This window comes from Canis lupus, chromosome 24 (assembly GCF_011100685.1).
Source record: "Canis lupus familiaris isolate Mischka breed German Shepherd chromosome 24, alternate assembly UU_Cfam_GSD_1.0, whole genome shotgun sequence".
In the NCBI taxonomy this organism is placed as follows: Eukaryota; Metazoa; Chordata; class Mammalia; order Carnivora; family Canidae; genus Canis; species Canis lupus.
The window spans coordinates 16,872,747-16,891,568 of record NC_049245.1 but is presented as its reverse complement, the minus strand read 5'-3'; the positions used below and the strand labels follow the sequence as shown (position 1 = coordinate 16,891,568).

The 18,822-nt window shown below is 46.4% G+C and overlaps 1 protein-coding gene across 1 annotated transcript in view; it reads left to right on the top strand.

Moving 5' to 3' along the window:
- The window catches only part of CDS2 (CDP-diacylglycerol synthase 2), a 61,987-nt gene that overhangs the window by 29,038 nt on the left and 14,127 nt on the right, over window positions 1-18,822 (top strand). The window contains 6 exon segments of the mRNA XM_038571680.1: window positions 10,718-10,854; window positions 12,093-12,189; window positions 12,945-13,042; window positions 15,376-15,515; window positions 17,019-17,077; window positions 17,876-17,958. Coding sequence (XP_038427608.1) covers window positions 10,718-10,854; window positions 12,093-12,189; window positions 12,945-13,042; window positions 15,376-15,515; window positions 17,019-17,077; window positions 17,876-17,958 — 614 coding nt within the window.

The following is an 18,822-nucleotide window of genomic DNA, read 5'->3' as shown; positions in this document are numbered from 1 at the left end:
CAGATCCTCAGATGACATAACTTTAAAGGGGTAGGTTTTATTAGGTTCAGGAAAGGCGAGAATTGGGAGAGATTCAGAGGAAACGGGAAGTTCAATGAAAAGGTTAGTAGAATGGTGATGTAGAGAAGTTGGGGACTGCACACCAGATACATCCTGAGACAGAAGACAGGAAAGGAAAAAAGAGGCCTCTGAAGCCCCTTTTATCTCCTTTGCTTGCTTCCATTAGTCCAGGAGAGGCAACTTTAGATTCCTGGTAATGTTTGGAAGCTTCAAAATCCCCAAATCTCAAAATTTTATTCAGTTTTGACATCTTAGAGCCATGGCTGTCTAATTCAGTTTTGAGAAAATAAGTTTGGGGAGATTGAAAGTTCTCTATAATGGCCATTGAAGTTCTAAATTACTTTTAAGTTGCTCCATTTAGTTAGGAAAACAAGACTCAGAAGCCATTTAGACTTCTTTCCATGATTTGATTGCCTCAGTTAATTTAGAAATAGTATTTTGCACAGAGGCAAATAGAATCCTGAAAATGTTTGGAGGCCTCAAGGTATCAACTAAAATGGGCATCTCATTCAGTTCTCTCCCTCTCTCTCTCATTTAAGGAGCCATAGCTTTCTAATTTAATTTGAGAAAACAAATTTAGGGAGATCGAAAGTTCTCCATAATGGCCATTGGTGCTCAAATTAGTTTTCATTAAGTCAGTCCATTTGGTTATAAATGTGCATGTGGAAGGACCATAGTTTTTATTTTTATTTATTTATTTATTTTTTGGGACCATAGTTTTTAAACATAAAACTGGCTGGGGTCCCAGAAAGGGGGCACCCTCAAAGCATTTTGATGACTAGAATCCTATATCATAGAGGTTTTTCTCTAGAATAAGGAGAAAAAATCCTAAAAGCGCAGTTTCAACAGGACCAGCCTGGTTCTAGAGGAATCAGGTCGAAGGCCAGGAGGGTTCCAACAGGAAGTCTGACTCTGAAAAGGAGTCAGACTAAAGGCCAAAAGAATACTCTCATAAGAAACAAGGCCTTAAGACATCTCAAATAAAGCCTGAAGAGCTTGGACACAAAGTGGAGCTCGGAATCCAGGAGAAAAACTTACCTTCACACTCCAAAGTTGGTGAGAAAGCAGTGAGTCCATTTGGTCTTGTGAATACTGGCACCTGTTTGCCCACCAGCTTTGGAGTTAGGGCGGATCTTTCCTGGATCCCATTTCTTATCACAAGTAATGTTAACATTAAAAATAAAAGTCAGGATGCCTGGGTGGCTCAGCGGTTGGCTTCCTGCCTCTGGCTCAGGTCGTGATCCCGGGATCCAGGATCAAGTCCCATGTCGGGCTCCCTGTGAGGAGCCTGCTTCTCCCTCTGCCTGTCTCTCTGCCCATCTCTCTCTCTCAGTCTGTGTCTCTCATGAATGAATGAATGAATGAATGAATGAATAAATAAATAAATAAATAAATAAATATTTAAAAAAATTTTTTTTAAGATTTTATTTATTCATGAGAGACAGAGGCAGAGACACAGGCAGAAGGAGAAGCAGGTGCCCGCATGGAGCATGATGTGGGACTTGATCCCAGGACCCTGGGATCATGCCCTGAGCCAAAGGCAGATGCTCAACCACTAAGCTATCCAAGCGCCTCTCTTAGCCAATATTTGAAGGATAAATTAAAATTGACCAGAAAGAAGAGATATGGGTGTCCATGGGTGATTTGCAAAAAGTGTTCTAGGTAGGAACAGAATGAACAAAAGCCCTAAAGGTGAGAAAGTACAACCTGTTCTAGGAACTGACTATACTTCAGAATGGCTGTTAGGAATGACAGTGGAAGGGTCAATAAGACCCTGATCTCAAAGTGGTTGGTACACCATTTAAAAAAGTGTAGGTCTATCCTTTAGATTACTAGAGGTAGAAAATTGCCTCCATTTAGATTGGAGTGCTCCAGAAGGAGTTCGGGACAGTGAGTGACATCAGATTTTCTTTCTGGAAAGGTCCTTCTTGGTGCAGTGTTAACAGTAAAGGGAAGGTAGGAGTGTACTCAAGACTGGAGTGAGGTGGCCAGTTGGGCTGCTGCAGGTTCCCAGAGCAGAGATGGTGTTGGCTTAGATTAAAGGGAGTTCCAGAAATGACAGGAAGGAGTAGATGGAGTGGAAAGCTTTTTGGAACTATTAACAGCCTGAGTGATAGATAGTTCTAGGGGTGGAGGGAGGAGCCACCGAAGATGATGGTCACATTTCTCACTTGAGAATTCAGGGGAAAGGACATAATTTGGTTTTGGACACATGGAGGATTTTAGGCATCTGTGGGACACCCAAGGGGAAACATCTAGTACATTTGGATGAATGGGCCTGCAGCCCAAGGAGAGGCAGTTGGAGGCATCAGAAGGAATGAGATTACTTGAGGAGAGTGGGTAGTAAAGAATAGGAGCCTCAGAAGAAACCCTGTGGAACCCCCAAATTAAGATGCTGGAAGAGGAAGCTGCCAAGGACAAGGCTGACTAAAGAAGGCCCTGCTGAAGAGGCAGCTGGGAAGGATGTGCTGCCTGGAAGCAAAGGAAGGGTGTGTCTTTTGCATTGCCTGAGCAAAGGGAGGTGCGGAGGACAGAGTGCTGTGGGCTTAGTGATTAGGTCATTCATTGGTGAGGGGAGAGTGCTGCAGCAGAGTGGCTGGGCAGGCAGGTGGCTTGCTGTGGTTGAGGACTGATGCAGTCAGAGAGGGGAATGGGTGGCCATAGCTCTTGCCAAAGATTCTCCTGTGAAGTAGGGAAGGAAGTGCATCGGGTGGATGAGCTGTCAAAAGCTTTTTATTCTTGAGCCTGTTTACCTGGTTGTAAGGGCCTGTGATGAGGGGGAGGGGAGGATCCAGATGGGAAAGAGGATGATCAATGGTGTGAGGACTCAGAGGAGGTGGTAGCAAAGGTGCGAGCTTGGGCCTGTGTATCCCAGTGCAGCTGGGACTGTCCTTCCAAGGGAGCCGTGTGTTGGCCTGTGGCTATCAGTGGTATATTTTCTGCAAAGGCCCCAGTAGCCCCCTGGTAATAGTGTTGTCTGGAGGTAAAATGGTTCATAGCCAGAGTCATAGCTGTCTCCCATGCATGCATCTTTTCATGTCCTTTCTTCGGAGCTCTTTGGTGTGGAGTGGAGTCACCTGTGGAAGTACTTTAGGTGAAACAGTCCATCTCGAGTAGCTGAACGTGTTTTCTGTAGATCATATTCATATGAGGCTTTTGGAGGACATTGTATGGCTGTATTGGGGATGATTGTGACTTTCAGAGTAGAACTCTTCTTTCTTGATCTTTTGTTTAAACAAGTGAACTTGTTAAATGGCATTAATATCAGAAAAACTGGAAATATTTGCTCTTCCTAACACTAGACACACACACACACACACACCCCTACTTGACTTTCTTAGTAAGAGGGACATATGGGTCCCTGATACTCTTATGTATAAATCTATTTCTGGCAATTTCTCTCCTGGGGATGTGTCTATAAGTAGGGTAGTGGATTGCCCAGCAGCTGCCACAGGGTTTAAGGAGATGGCAAGCCCAATATTTAGCAGAAACGTTAGGCTCAGCCTGATGACTTTCTTCTTGGATAAGTTTTGTGATATGCATCTAAAGCAGCATGAAACATAGTTTGTGTGAGTTATGGAGTCACCGAGTAAATGAAACTTATGAATTTGAAAGCATTGCCATTGGAAAGGACAGAGTTGTTGGAAGCAGAACCAGCCAGTGCCCTGAGCACTACCTTGTAATGAAATTTCCCTGAAAATGGAAAAGAGAAGAAAGAGCCTAGTAGATGGAACCATTTATTTTCTTTTCCTAGTTTTATACTCCTCACCGGCAAACACGAACAGAATATTAATATGTTTTCTTTAGCAAGGTACAAGACTGAGTTGCATCTGGTAAAGAAATGTGTTGTGGGGTGAGTACCCTCTGCCAGAAGCCTGCTTGATACAATGCCAAGGGCTCCTGTTCAGCCTGGCCACAGCCACACCGTTTTTGGTCAAGCTCTGACCATCACCACTTGTGGGTGTCACCATAGAGTCTTGAGAAACAACAAGTTCAGAGGGTGGGCCCTGACACTAGCTGGTAACCAAAAGGGAGCCTCAAAAGAATGCTGCCTCATAAGTTTTTATAAGTCCAAGGCAGTCCTTCAACAAACACTGGGAATTAAGAGGGAGTAGGAAGAGGCAAGTTTTCTACCTAGAGAATAACAGTGAAAATGAGTTCTTTGAGTGCAGGTCCCTCCCCAGGCCAGGAAAAGCCAGGCCTCAACCATAGACAGCTTCCCCTCCCATCCCGCAGCTCCCCTGGCCCTCCCTCACTGCCTTCTCTTGCTTCCATAGAAGCAACACTTATGTTCTGTGTTGTTTTGAGCCTCTCAGGTCAGGGCTGGGCTTGGCTTCTGGGCAGTGTGGGGGTAGAGAGGCCCTGGAAGGCTGGTAGGGAAAGCCTGTCTGAGCTTGAGCTTCTCCAAAAATGTCAATAGGTCTTAGCTGAGCTCTTAGTACCCAGGACATTCTGTCCTCAGACTGACTTTCTGCTTTCTCTTCATGGTCTAAGTGAACCAGAAGGGCCTTGGAGAGAGCTTTTTTTCTTTCTTTTTGAAATATCTTTTGTTTCCTGTTTACACCAGCATCACAAGCCCCTTGGGGAATGGCTAAGGGATTGTGGAGAATGGCTGTTGATTGAGATAGAATTTCAGAGGTAGGCTCTGCTCCACTTAGCCTCTGATCGGGGGCCCTTGGGTTGAAAAGGGAGGAGGAGCTGCCTGGGAGCTGGGCTGCAGCAAAGCAGCTTTCCTGTGCTGTCCTCCCAGCAGGGAGGGGGCCAGAGTGGGACTAGTCTGGTCTTGCTGTGAGGGCCACTGGGAGGCAGAGGCGTGGGTCTTGGCACGTGAGCTGGAAATCACAGTGGGTTCTGTCACACTCAGGGCGGTCTGGATTCTTTGGTCTGCAGTAAAATTCTCACTAGCCCCTTAGGTCAAATCTTTGGGTGCCTGTTGTGTTCCAGGCATTGCTCAGCACAGTGAGAAACAAGGAGCCCACGGCCACTGAGACACCGCCGTGCCTGGCATGTATGTGATATTTTAGCCTTGTGCCCCAGCTTGCACAGAGTTATATATGTGTATTGGTAGTTCCATTATAAAGCATGCACAGGAAAGAAAATGCGAAAGAGATAAATAGGAGTAAGTTCTAATATTTCTTCCTACACTTCAGTAGATTGTGTTGCATGCATCCCACTCCAGAGCACTAGGATATACTGCGGCCTTTGTGTGTCACACCACCCCATTCCACAGTAGCTTTGGGAAGTAGATTTTTATTGAATTGGGGGGCTGTCTATTGGATGAATGAAAGGCATGAGAAAGGAAGCAGGGCAGGCCAATGCTGAGCTCACATAATTGGTGAGCACATGGGCCCCAGAAAGTCCTGATGGCTGCCATTTTTTCCATTCCACGCTCCGGCAGGTGTGGCCATGTTGCTTTTTAGCTCCTTTATAGTTTTCACAGACTTGCATTGGTGTGGCATTTGATCATTCCAGAAGCTGTCCAGGATAAGGGATCCTTTCTTCACTGGCAAGACCAGAGATCGGAGGCCGATGGGGAGCATAATGAGCATCAGAGCTGGGTCCTGGGCCCTGCTCTCCCTGACTGGCTACTGCCTCCTTCTGCAGGAGGTCATCTCTACCTCTGCCTATCTTGCAGAGGTATCCCTTGGAGGAGCAAACCAGCATACCTCTCAGTACCTCTGACTCTAGGTCCAGCACATGTCACTTTTCTTTTGGGCAAGAACTTGGGCTCTAGGTCCCTGCCTCCTCAGCATCCCTGCCCACCATGGAAACTGCCACTAGCACTTGGCTTCTTGTACGCAGCATAAGAGCCAAAGAGGAAGTCCTGGTGATCCAGGTGAAAGGCCTTTTCCCATGGGGTGGAGAGGAGTCAGAACACGATAAGCCTCCAGGTTCTTTCAAGTTTGTGTTCCTTTGACCTGCTCTCTTGTGACATCTACACCTGGGGGTGGGGGTGGGTGGAGACTGGCATCAGGAACCCAGAGCCAGCTGTCTTGCCCCCTTGTCCATGTTTTCTGGGCTATGCCCTTGAGCCTTGCACAGGGATTTGCCCTTCTGCCTTGTTGGGTCCTGTTGCAGCTTGTGAGGGAGTGGTTGTCCAGATGCTGGCCTCCTACCTAGAGGGTGCCACCAGGTGAGGGATCTGATGGTACTTATTCAGTGTCCTGGCGTCAGGCTCAGGACCCTGGGGTTATTTGGTTAAGAGACAAGTAAAACCTAGAAATCTCTTTCAGGCTTGTTCCTTTAGGGCGGTAACTTCATTTCTTAGTTCATCTCAAGCCCCCTGACATCTTAGTAATAATAGTTATAGGGATTTATTTACTTATTTATTTATTATTTTAAAAGATTTTATTTATTTATTCATGAGAGACACAGAACGAGAGAGAGGCAGAGACACAGGCAGAGGGAGAAGCAGGCTCCATGCAGGGAGCCCGACATGGGACCCGATCCCGGGTCTCCAGGGTCATGCCCTGGGCCAAAGGTGGTGCCAAACCCCTGAGCCACCCGGGCTGCGATATATATATATATTTTAAAGATTTTACTTATTTGAGAGAGAGTGTACACAAGCTGGGGGAGGGGCAGAGGGAGAGGGAGAAGCGGAATCCCCGCTGAGTAGGGAGCCCGACGTGAGGCTCGATCCCAGGACCCTGAGATCATGACCTGAGCCAAAAGCAGACACTTCATTGAGCCACCCAGGCACCCCAGTTATAGGGTCTTTTTAAGAAAGATTGATTTACTTATTTGAGAGAGAGGGAGGCAGAGGGAGAGGGAGAGAAGCAGACTACCCCCTTGAGTGTGGAGCCCGATGCAGGGCTCAATCCCAGGACCTCGTGTGACTGGAGCTGAGATGGAGTCAGCCACTTACCCGACTGAACCACCCAAGTGCCCCTTATAGTATCTAGAACTATAGATAGTTCTCCCTCTCAACTATTTTCTATCTCAGGACACCTTTCTGCCCCTCACCCCATCTAGCAAGGAAAGATAGGAATCAGGTAGGGTGATATTGCAGGACACAGTGCTGCGCTAATGCTCATCAAAAGTTGTGGAAGGTCCAGAGAGACTCCGCACCAAGCTGGAGCTCCCTGCCCTTCCCCTGCAGGCGCTCTGCCTCGGCTCCTTCCTGCCTTCCCCTCCTGGGGAAACCAGCAGCCTTTGTGAGTCTCCTTGACAACAGGATGGAAGTTAAAAATAACCTTGTGCTGGGACATGTGTGTGTGCGTGCACATGTGCTTGTGCCTAGATACATGCCCTCTCCCCTGCTGGGCTCTGCTCAGTCCCTGTGGCTTCCAGATGCTCCTGGTGAGCATCTGTGGGAGGCTTTGGTGGGGCCCAGGTGGTCACATGCTGGAGCTCCTTGGTTTAGGGGTTGGATCTAGATAATACTGCAGCATTGTTACTTCATATCGCTGATGGTTGCCGCTAGGGTGTGGGTGTTAATGTTCACATAAAGAATGGGAGGTCTTTCTGAATGCCTCAGTCTTCATTTAGTCTAACTGGAGAGTGATTAATCCCAGTGGCATTGCTGTATTTCACAACCTCTCAGGGTGCTGGAGTAGGTAGGACATAGCCCTGGGTGGGAGTTTTGCTGTATCTCTTTAGGGAACTCCCGCAAGTAAGGAGGACTCTTTCTGGGCGCGTTTTATAAGGTGAGGACACTGAAGTACAGAGGCACTTGTGTGACTTGTCCAGAGTTACCTGGCTGAGCTGTGGCAGAGTAAGGAAGAGTGACCCTGTCATCAGAAGCTACAGCTCTTCCCTCAGATCCTACTGATGAGGTCATCTTCACAGGTCCTTTACCAAAGCCAGCTGTCTTACATCAGCAGCCTCACACTAGTTAAAGCCCCGTTTTGTGGTGTTATCACAGTTAGTTTAAAAAGAGCGGTTTCCCTGAGAGCAGGGGCTGGGTAACTCTTTACCACACTTGGGATTAATTCCTGGCTTTCTCTTCCCATTTTTCCATCCATTAGTAAGTATTTTGCTCTGTACCAGGCATGGGTAGGTCGTGAGAAAAAGGTGGTCCTTATCTTAAGGGAGCAACAGTTAGAAAAATCTTCCCATCAGTTCTCAATGGGGCCAGTGCCCAAAGGGAGGAGGGTAGGAAAAGGAATGACTGGGATGGAGGTGGGGTTGGAGAAGGCTGGGAGAACATGTCGGTGTACTTAAGGCTGGGATGTATCAGATGCTCCTATGAATCCAAAGGAAGGCAGAAAACTTGGTAGAAAAATGGTCAACGACTTGATAGACGCTTTACAAAAGAAGATACCCAAATAAACATGAAATGGTGCTTGATTTCATATACTTATTAGAGAAATTCAAATTATTCAACTTATTAAAAAATGTGACTGGGGCACCTGAGTGATTCAGTGGTTGAGCATCTGCCTTTGGCTTAGGTCATGATCCCGGAGTCCTGGGATCGAGTCCCGCATCTGGCTCCCCCCAGGAAGCCTGTTACTCCCTCTGCCTATGTCTCTGCCTCTCTGTCTCTCATGAATGAATAAAAATCTTAAAAAAAAAAAACAAAAAAAGTGACTCTTTGTGTTCACACACATATATAATGAAGTCTTTGAAGGTGTGGTGAAACATCCTTTTACCATTTCTAGTTTACTTCATCCTGAATGTCTTACTGAAAAAATAAGATGAGGTCTCCGTCCTAAGCTCCGCACTCCCATGCTCCAGCTCCGTGTCTGCCCTCTCTGTGTGCACTGGCCAGTGGGGAGCCCGTGAGCCTGGATGCCCTGCAGCTCCCTGTGGACTAAGGTGCCCCTCATTGAGAACGTGGCATTGTTCTGAGGCACAGTGGTCTGTAACGCCACTCAGATGAATGTGCTGCAGCAGCTTCTCGTGGAGCCAGTTCAGGCATCAGGAAAATGCCAGGAATGAAGAGATCCTCAATTCCCTCAAGTACATCTGACCCAGCGGTGGGCTTGAGTCCACCTTTGTGCCTCTGGAGAAGTGCGAGGTGGAGGGTGCACAGGTGCACCCTCTCTTCACCTTCCCATGGGAGGCTCTGCCTGGCCCCAGTGACAACACCACTGTGCTCGTGACCAACACCCAAGCTCATCATCTGGCCTCCAGGTTGCCACACCCGTGTTGCCTGGTGTGTCCAGATGGTGTGCCTGTGCGCAGTGCAGCTCCCACTTTTCCAACCAACGACATTGAGCCTGACATCAAAGCCCTGCTGTCCCAGGGCCTGAGCTGTGCTAGGGTGCCCCTCTTCTCTCTGCTACCTGGAAATCACAGCACTGCCCCTTGGGGATTTCATCCATGATGAGGTTTCCTAGAAATTTGCATGGAGGAATGCCTGATGTCCAGGAAAATCCCCTGAGCTGGGCACTTCTTGTCCATCCCAGCCCACCCCTTCTCCACATCAAGGCTCCTCACAAAGTGTTGGGTGTCAGAAAAACAATGGATTCCAAGATGCTTAAAGGAAATTTAGTGGGATGAACACCTGGAAGTCAGAAGACCTTTGTTAATAGATTTGGGACCCACCACTGAACTTCTCAGAGCCTCTGTCTCTTCATTTGTAGAGATCTCCGGTCTCCTTTCCCTTCCTTCCAAAACTTCTCTGAGGTTCACAACAGGTATGGGAAACATTCTTACAGCTGTTGAGAGCTCTGCAAATACGAAGCAGTATTGTTAGACTCTAATTTGAAGCGATTTGATTTCTCTCTCCTCTCCCCAACAGCAGTAATTTTAAATTCCTGGAAGAGATAAATGCTCTGAGTAGTAGGGTCCCTAGGATTCAGAGCAGCCTGTCCTTGGTACTTTGGATAGAGAGCCTATTGCTGGCATGACTCTGGTCCCCTCATCGGGATTGGCAAGCAGGGTGAGTTTCTGATGTAGCCAGAGCCCATATGGCAATTCTGAGTGACATTGCACTGAGCTGCATGGCAGGGAAAGGACAGTGGCATACCACTCCTGCTGAAGCCTTGACTCTAGTAAGCAGTACTATGTGGCTTCCACACTGACTGGGGCTGGCCTCCCCATGGGGTGCTCTTGTGGAGTCTGGAAGTAGCACTGTGGACTTTGGGGGGGTCCAGTGCGGGACAGCCTGCACCCCCAGCTTTTCTCTAAGAGCTTTGCCAGAGCCGTGGGCCACCCTGGTGGCACTAGGAGTCCTCCTCATATAGCAGAGCAGGGACTGTTTCCTCCATGATATAGGTGTTGGTGGAGAGGGGTTTTTTTAGAGGTGGATGTGTCTTCCTGGGTGCCAGCGGCCAAACCCTTAATAGGTAGTAAACCTGGCAGCAAGGGCAGGGTCAGGAATGAGGTCCTGATGAAATCAGGCCTGCCTCTCCTTTGGCTTTGGATATAAAAGAGCCCCTTTCTCCCTTGTCTGGACTGTTTCCTCTCCTGCCCCTGGCCAGGCAAGGGGGATTGAGCAGATTGTGGCTGTAACTCATTTCCTCATGGTACAGATGCGTGCCTCACTTCCAGCAGAGAGTTGGCCATCTTGGCACATGTCACAACAGTGTTGGGATCACTGTGTGTCCCATCTGTTTTGTCACTTGATTGTGCTAGGTCCTTGAGCCTTGTTGGGGCGGGAGTGGGTGGGGGGTAGTGTCTTTTCCCACAGATCTCCTATGACAGGCATGTATTCATCACTATCCTGCTAAGCATTTTTGACCTTTTCCTCATCTGTTTTTCTGCCATGTAGGAATCAGAGACAGAAGCAAAGGTAGATGGAGAGACTGCATCGGACAGTGAGAGCCGAGCAGAAGCTGCTCCTTTATCAGCCTCTACAGATGATACACCAGAGGTCCTCAACAGGGCTCTTTCCAACTTGTCTTCAAGGTAACCTGGCTTCATGAGCAGATGCTTGTGGGGTCCTTGCTCCAGGTCCAGGTGCCAGGGGAGACCCAGAGCCCTCAGACAGCCTGCAGTCTTAGGACATGAGCCCCCACAGCCATGACAGTATGTGGGTAAGGGGCCTGCCTAGCAGCAGTGGCCACGGTCTCCCCGCTTCTGCTTGGGTCTCCGCTAAATGTGATCTAGTGCTTACTGGCTACTATGGGCACAGTCTAGAAGGATCTGGCCCTTGAAGGGTGCTGTAGGCTGGGCTGGAAGGTACAATCGTCCAAGGAAGGTGGGGAATGTGTGGACAAAGGGGTGGTGGTGGGCAAAGTTGCTGACACAACATGCAAAGGGGCTTGTGTCTAATAGACAGGCTGCTTTTCACAGAGGAGCCCAACTTATCTAGGTCAGAGTTTAGTTTTCCCTGACCCACACACATGCATTGTGGACGTTCCTTAAATTCTCCCAGAAGAATTGAGAAATCTCAACTCAAGTGAATCCAGGGTTAAAATGTTAGTCCCTTGAAACTCTGATTCTCCAACACTGGCTATGTGGTCAGATGAAAAACACAAACTTTAAGACCCCAAAACATCATCTGAAGGTGGCTGTATGTGTGTCTCCCATACGCATGTCTCTTTGAAAGTTGGTATTGTGCAGTTGTCGAGGACATGGGTTCTGGTGCCAGACTCCCAGGATTCAAATCTCAGTTTGACCACATCCCAGCTGTCTGATTTGCGCATCCTTTTCCTTTTCTGTAAAAGTTACTAGTGTTGAGGGTTAAATGCATTAATATACACAGAGGCCCTATAAAAGTGCCAAATGCATCTTTCTGATCATTATTATCGTCAGTTAGTGTTGTTCTCACCATAAAGATGCAGGGGCAGAGTGATGTAGGATTCTGCTGCTGGAAATATATACATTGTTTTTTCTTTGGACTGAGAGCCATAGAAACCATCCAAGTAGGTACAGAAGTAGGCACCACATTTCCCTTGGGACTTTTGCCTGATTGCTTTGTTAAGAAAAAAGCTGGGTATGTTTTTCTGTAGGCTTTGGAGCACCTGCTGAGTTTGGTATGGGTGAAGTGATGACTCTGTTTGCCCTTCTTCTGCCTGCCTGTGGCTAGTGTCTCCGTTGAGGTGAAAGGATTGACTTCTCCTTCCACAAAGAGCCATCCCCCTTGGGTTTGTGCTGCACTTCTTTCTGGGCTCCTAACATGCTTTCTCCTTCCCCTCTTTTAGATGGAAGAACTGGTGGGTGAGAGGCATCCTGACTTTGGCCATGATTGCATTTTTCTTCATCATCATTTACCTGGGACCAATGGTTTTAATGATCATTGTAAGTGTCATTTGCATACTATTTTAGTTTTGCCTTCATTTTTTTCCCACAGGATCAGTCATCTGAAGTGTAGGGCATTGGGTTGGTTTCTGGGCATCAGTGGGAGTTCCGGCTCCTTAGACCACATCTGCCTTAGAATATCTGACCTCTCCCTTTTTAGGAGCCAACTGGAGGGTGTTGGCACAGGCCAGTTGTGTGTGGTTAAAGATATCTCTTCATTTTAAAAGTTGATACTATTATTTCAGCTGTTTGATTAGCCTGTGACCCTGGCTATGACTCTGTGTGATTCTGATTTTTGTTTCTTGTTTTCCTGGGGCCTCACTGTGGGGCTTAGGACTTTGATTTAAAAATCCCAGTCCACAGCACTGCTGTCTTAGTTTTCCTGCTGTCATGGACAGGGTCAGATGACTAGTGGCTGACTGCTGAGCAAAGCAGTTGGGGCTTTTCAGGTATTTCTATTCAAAGTCAAAAGGAGAAGAGATTAATTGAGTCCAGGGAGGTACAACAATAAAAAGTTAATTGAAGCTTCAGTGGTATGTATTTATTGGATCTCCTATGTGAGACATAAAGGACTGCACTGCCAAGGGGGGCGGTGTGAGTGAGAAAGGAGAAGGAGAGCAGAATCACTGTAGGATTGACATTCTTAAATATGATAGTTTCTCTCCAAGACCCATGACCCATGTGTGGGTTTTTGCTTCCCAAGATGGTTAAGAACTGGGAATTAGCAGGTGTTCTGATTCTTTAATGTCTTGCAGGTGATGTGTGTTCAGATTAAGTGTTTCCATGAGATTATCACTATTGGCTACAATGTCTACCACTCCTATGACCTGCCCTGGTTCAGAACCCTCAGCTGGTAAGCCCGCTAACCCCACAGGGGCCCTTAATGGAATTGGACGAAAAGCATTTTTTGGTAGGTATTTACAGTCATGGTGGATAGGTGGGGAGTGATGGCCACCAACTCACATGGCACCTTTAAGACCCAAGTATTTTGGGTAGCCCCGGTGGCTCAGCAGTTTAGCGCCTGCCTTTGTCCCAGGGCCTGATCCTGGAGACCCGGGATCGAGTCCCACATCAGGCTCCCTGCATGGAGCCTGCTTCTCCCTCTGCTTGTGTTTCTGCCTCTCTCTCTCCCTCTTAATCTCTCTCTCTCTGTGTCTCTAATAAATAAATTTTAAAAAAATCTAAAGAAAAAAAAAGACCCAAGTATTTTATGTGGCTGGCATGTGAGGAGTGTTGAATACTTACCTGGGGCCTGGAATCTCCCATACTGGCTACATCTTGAGCACGTTTGCCTTGGTGTTTGGATTCATCAGACTTTGCACAGTGGCCCCCAATTCTAGACCAGCATGTTTTAAATGCTCTGCTATCTGAGCATCCCATAAGAGTCATCTGTAGGTTGTCAGTGCTGGTGTTGCTATTTCTGGAACTTGGTTTCCTCGTCCTTGAGACAGTTGGTTGAGACTGAGTCAGTCAACTTTGGACACCCCACCCCCACACCCCCACCCCACCCCGTTCCTCAGGATGGAGGCACCTAATGGGCCAGAGTGCGCAGGATCCAAATGTAGAGGATCTGGGCTCCTCTGAGAAACTCTGCTCCCTTTGTCCTAGGAAAGGGCTCGACTGCCTTCAGGCAGAAACACAGTTAAAACCTGTAGCACAGGTGATGTCTGAGATCCTGTCCTGATCTGAAACTCTGTTTTATTGGCTTCAGTATCCTCAGGGAACACAAGAACAGATCTCTTGTGTGGTGCTGAGAGGAGTTGGGACAAATACAGAATCTTCTCACCTGCTGTGCTGGGACTCAGGGATTGGTTCCATGACTTAGCAGCCCAAGATGAGGGCTTCTGGCCAAGGGAGCTGAAGTGCTCAGACTTGGGCCAGACATATCCTTCCCAGAGATGCTTCCTTACCACCCAGCCGTGCAGCCTGCCTCATGGTCTCCGCATGGGCCTGTGCCTGTCACCTGGGTTAAGATGTAGGTCTCTCTTGTGACTGTCCTATAGCTGAGAAGCAGTATTTTAAATTTTGTTAAACACATTCAGGATCTCTGACCTTCTGTTGTGGTCACTGACCTAAGGGAGTGTTTTTCATGTAACAGAAAACAAATCCAATACGAGAGTTCTTGAACTTCCACAATTAAAAAAAAGAAGAAGAAAGAAAATAGAGGAGAGAAGCTCTCTACTCTCTTTCCTACCTCAGGATCCTGATTGAGTATTTGGAGTAGGTCTGTGTGCGCCCATACTCCAAAGCATCACTAAGACTGCCAGGGTATATGAGCCATGGCCTCTCCCTTCCCAGAGGTCCAGTGGAGGAGGCAGGTTATAAACAAATGAATTAATGCCAGTGAAAGGTTTATGTGTCAGAGAGGCTTCAGAGACGGAGATACTCAGAGCACAATTAATTGCTTAGTGAAATGGCCAAATACTACATACTATAGAAATAAACATGGAGGAGGCAGAACCATGCTAGGTTGTGCAAGCTTTTTTTTTTTAAAGATTTATTTATTTATGATAGACATAGAGAGAGAGAGAGGGGCAGAGACAGGAGGAGGGAGAAGCAGGCTTCATGCCGGGACCACGATGCGGGACTCGATCCCGGGACTCCAGGATCGCGCCCTGGGCCAAAGGCAGGCACTAAACCGCTGAGCCACCCAGGGATCCCCTTTTCTTTCTTTTTTTTTTTTTTTTTTGGTTGTACAAGTTTTTATGAAGAAAATGGTATTTGAGTAACGAGTGACAAAATGGTAAGTGAAGAGGATGTCCCAGGGTGGGGGAGATAGGAGTGAAGCAGATGGTGGCAAAGCCAGAGTAAACCACTGTGATAGGTGTGCAGGGTTCCCAGAAGAGTGGGAACAGGATGGGGAGGCAGGATGAGGCAGGCTCTGGAAGGTCATATGTTGGAGTATTCTTAGGTTAGGCATGGTGACTTTATAAAAGGGGCAAAACTGAGTCTCAGGTTTGTGATGAATGGAGAGTGAGTGAAAACTGCCATGGACTTCCAGATAAAACTTCTCACCCACAGGGTCTCCAGTGAACAGGAAATTGTGGTTGGTTTGTCCCTCTGGGAGCTGCCACGGGAGGGTTCGGGTGGACTGCTGCTCTGATCCTCAGAGCTTCCTGTCAGCCTCACTGTGAAGGAGAGGCTACATGTGTGCTCCCCATGGTGGTGACCTGTCTTCATTTACAGGTACTTTCTCCTGTGTGTCAATTACTTCTTCTATGGCGAGACAGTGACAGATTACTTCTTCACTCTGGTCCAGAGAGAGGAGCCTTTGCGGATTCTCAGTAAATACCACCGCTTCATTTCCTTTACTCTCTATCTAATAGGTAGGCATTTAGTGGTTTACCAGTTCTTGTGTTTGTCTTGTTTTTGTACATTTGCTGAGTAGAAGTTGGGGAACTTCTTGGTTAATGCACAGGTTGGATGATGTTAAGTCTGTGTGGGACAGCAGAGCTGAGGGCTCTGCCTTAAATGTGAGTCATAGCAGCTTTTGACTAAGAAATGGGACTGAGGGCCTTGTGTGGTTTTAGGGACTATAGTTTGTGCCACCTGTCCCTGTGTCCCAGCCTCCTATGGAGGACAGCATAACACGGTCCATTCCTGACTCTGCTATTGGCAGAGATTCTGTGCTGTGATCAAAACAAAAACCACCTAGGAGTTTGGGTATAAAAACAAGCAGCTGCCTTTAGGGGAGTCACCTGAGGAGCTGCACGAGGGCCATTACAGTGTGGTAGAAATTTTACCTATCTGGGTTTAAAAAGAGCGTGACTTCATAGGAGCTGGGAGCTTAATCTCTGAGACTCTTTTGTAGTCTGGAGCTAAAACAGCAGAGGTATTGTGAAGATTTAATCAGATACATTAAAAGTTGACAAACAGTAAGGTGCTGTGTCAGTCTAAACTCACTCCTACCTGAGTGTTAAGTGTTAATGCTAGTGTTTTTCGTAGTTACTCTCAAAGCCAGTTTGAGGCACAGGAGAAATTTGTTCTGACCTAAATTTCAGTCTGACCTATTTTTGATCAGCTTGATAGCAATACTGGGCTCTGTGAATAATACCTGGCCATTAAACCAGAAAATCCATTGCCAAGGAGTCTGTTGCTGTTGAGCATAGTCAAAGAGCATGCCTCAGACACTGAAAGTAGCCTCCACAGTGGGAGGTCAGGAGTCTGGAATAGCCACATGAGGGGCCAAGCCACTCTTGTGGGTAAAAGTCTCTTTCCTTCCTGGAGGAGTGTGTGGGCCTGCAGATTTTTTTTTTTCTTTTTTTGTGAGAAATGCAAGGCCCTGACTCCATACTAGGTAGATCCTCCCTTAGCCAAACCTATAATTTAGGATAGGGTCAGCAAACTTTTTCATAAAGGTCCAGATAGTATTTTAGGCTTTGGGGACCATTGAGTCTTTGTTGCAACTCTTCCTGCCCTTGAGCACGAAAGGAGAACCCCAGATAATATATAAACAAATGGGCATGGCTGTGTTTCAATAAAATTTTATTTATAAAATAAATAGGCAAACAGGCAGCTGGCCTGACCTTTGTTGGTTGACCCCTGCTCTAGGATCAAAACATTCCTATCTGGTGAACAGTGTTCTAAATCAAGTGTAGTCTGCAAGATTTAAAAATATTGCCTTCCTTTGATTGTCTTGAAGGAGTGCAGTTTTGTTCCTAACTCTTACTGGAATAACTAGGTTTATTCCCCTGGGCTTTGGAATTGTGTGCTGGTTAACTTCTGCCAGGAAATTGGCCAAAGGACCATTTAACACATCTAAAGGAAATGACTAGGACAGAGATAATGCTGGGTGTGATTCATTTTGCCCTTTCTCCTCCTCAAACTAGGATTCTGCATGTTTGTACTGAGTCTGGTCAAGAAGCATTATCGACTGCAGTTCTACATGGTAAGGGAAATATATGTATGTGTGTCAGAATTCTTGACTTAAGTGAAGTTCTGCAGAAACTCAACAAGACTCTGCTTTCTGTGACAAATCGGAACTCTGGAATGCAGTCTGTTTTGTGTGCATCTAGAACCTAGAACATGAAGGGGTGTCTCTGTTTAAGTTAGGTGGCTCTGCATTCACATAGACCCAATCATTTTTACTTAATTTATACTCCAGGCAGTCTTTCCACTAGGACCTGGAGGTGGCTTTCAAGTAAGGCTCAAGGTGAAGCTTCAGGCCCTGCTACCTCTCTCTTTCAACTTGAAAACAACCCCTGACTGAGTGTACCAAGCACTCAAGTAACATTTTTTACAAAGATTCTATTTACTTAGAGAATGCACGCACACAAAAGGAGAAGTAGACTCTTCCCACCAAGCAGGAAGCCTGACACAGGGCTTGATCCCAGGACCCTGAGATCATGACCTGTGCTGAAGGCAGACGCTTAACTGACTGAGCCACTCCAAATGCCCCAGCACTCAACATTTATTGAGAAAATGAGATGAAACCTAGGCTTTCAGAGCGGAGAAAGACTTGCTCATCTGTGGTCCCTAATTGTAGCTGGGGGCAAAGTTCATACCAAATGCCTGTTCTGTACCTTTTTACTTATAGTAAGACAAGTACAGACATCTATTCTACCTGTTTTTGTTTTTTGTCTTTTTTTTTTTTTTTTAAGCTATTTTCTATTTGTTATTGGCTGTTATTTGAAGTTCCTTTCAGGGTAACATATAGGTCAAATGTATTTTTGATCATCTTTTGCAGTTTGGCTGGACCCATGTAACATTATTGATTGTTGTGACTCAGTCACATCTCGTTATTCACAACCTGTTTGAAGGAATGATCTGGTGAGTGATGTCAGTGAGGGAGATTTTCCCTTTTATTTTGTGGGTTTTCTCATGTCCAGTAGGCTGAGAACTCAAGCTTACCTTCTAAGCCAAGGAGTTCTTACCTTGAGCTACATCAAAATCCCCTGCAGGGCTAGTTACATACAACATACATCACTGGGCCTCCCTCCTGAGTTTCTACTTCAATAGATTCAGTAATGAGAATTTCTAGTATATTCCCGGGTGATGCTGCTGCTGCTGCCAGTACCTATACTTTGAGAACCTATATTCTAGACTAACAAATACATGGATAATTAAAGAATCAAAGACAATGCAACTGTATGGCAACAGGTTGGAAAAACTAAAGGAAACTTTCATGATCTGGGAAAATGTAAACTCCCAAAAGTCATGAAGAAGAAAACTTGAAAAGATCAAGAACTATAGAAGAACTTTGAAAATCGCCTAAGAATCCACACATGGGAAAAAGCAACCGATGATGATAGCAGAGTTTTATCTACCCCTTCATATGAAAGCTAATAAGCTGAGGGAGGTAGAAAGAAGAATGTTACACTGATTTCTTTAATGATTACAGGTAACCATTATAAATAAACTATTAGCAAATAGAATCTGGCAATGTGTCAAAAGAACCATATAGTAGTCATTACTTAGTAGATTTTTTTCCAGAAGTACAATGGTTTCAGCAAGAAATCTGTCAGGATTTACAGAAATCAGGAGGTTGACTGAGGAAGCTGGATGATCTTGGAGAGAAGATGAAGGCATATCCTAATTTATATGAGGTACTCAAGTGTGATTAAGACTCCAGATTGTGCCTCTGTTTTCAGATCTCAGAATGAGGTTATAGTAATACCTACCTCCTGAGGAATA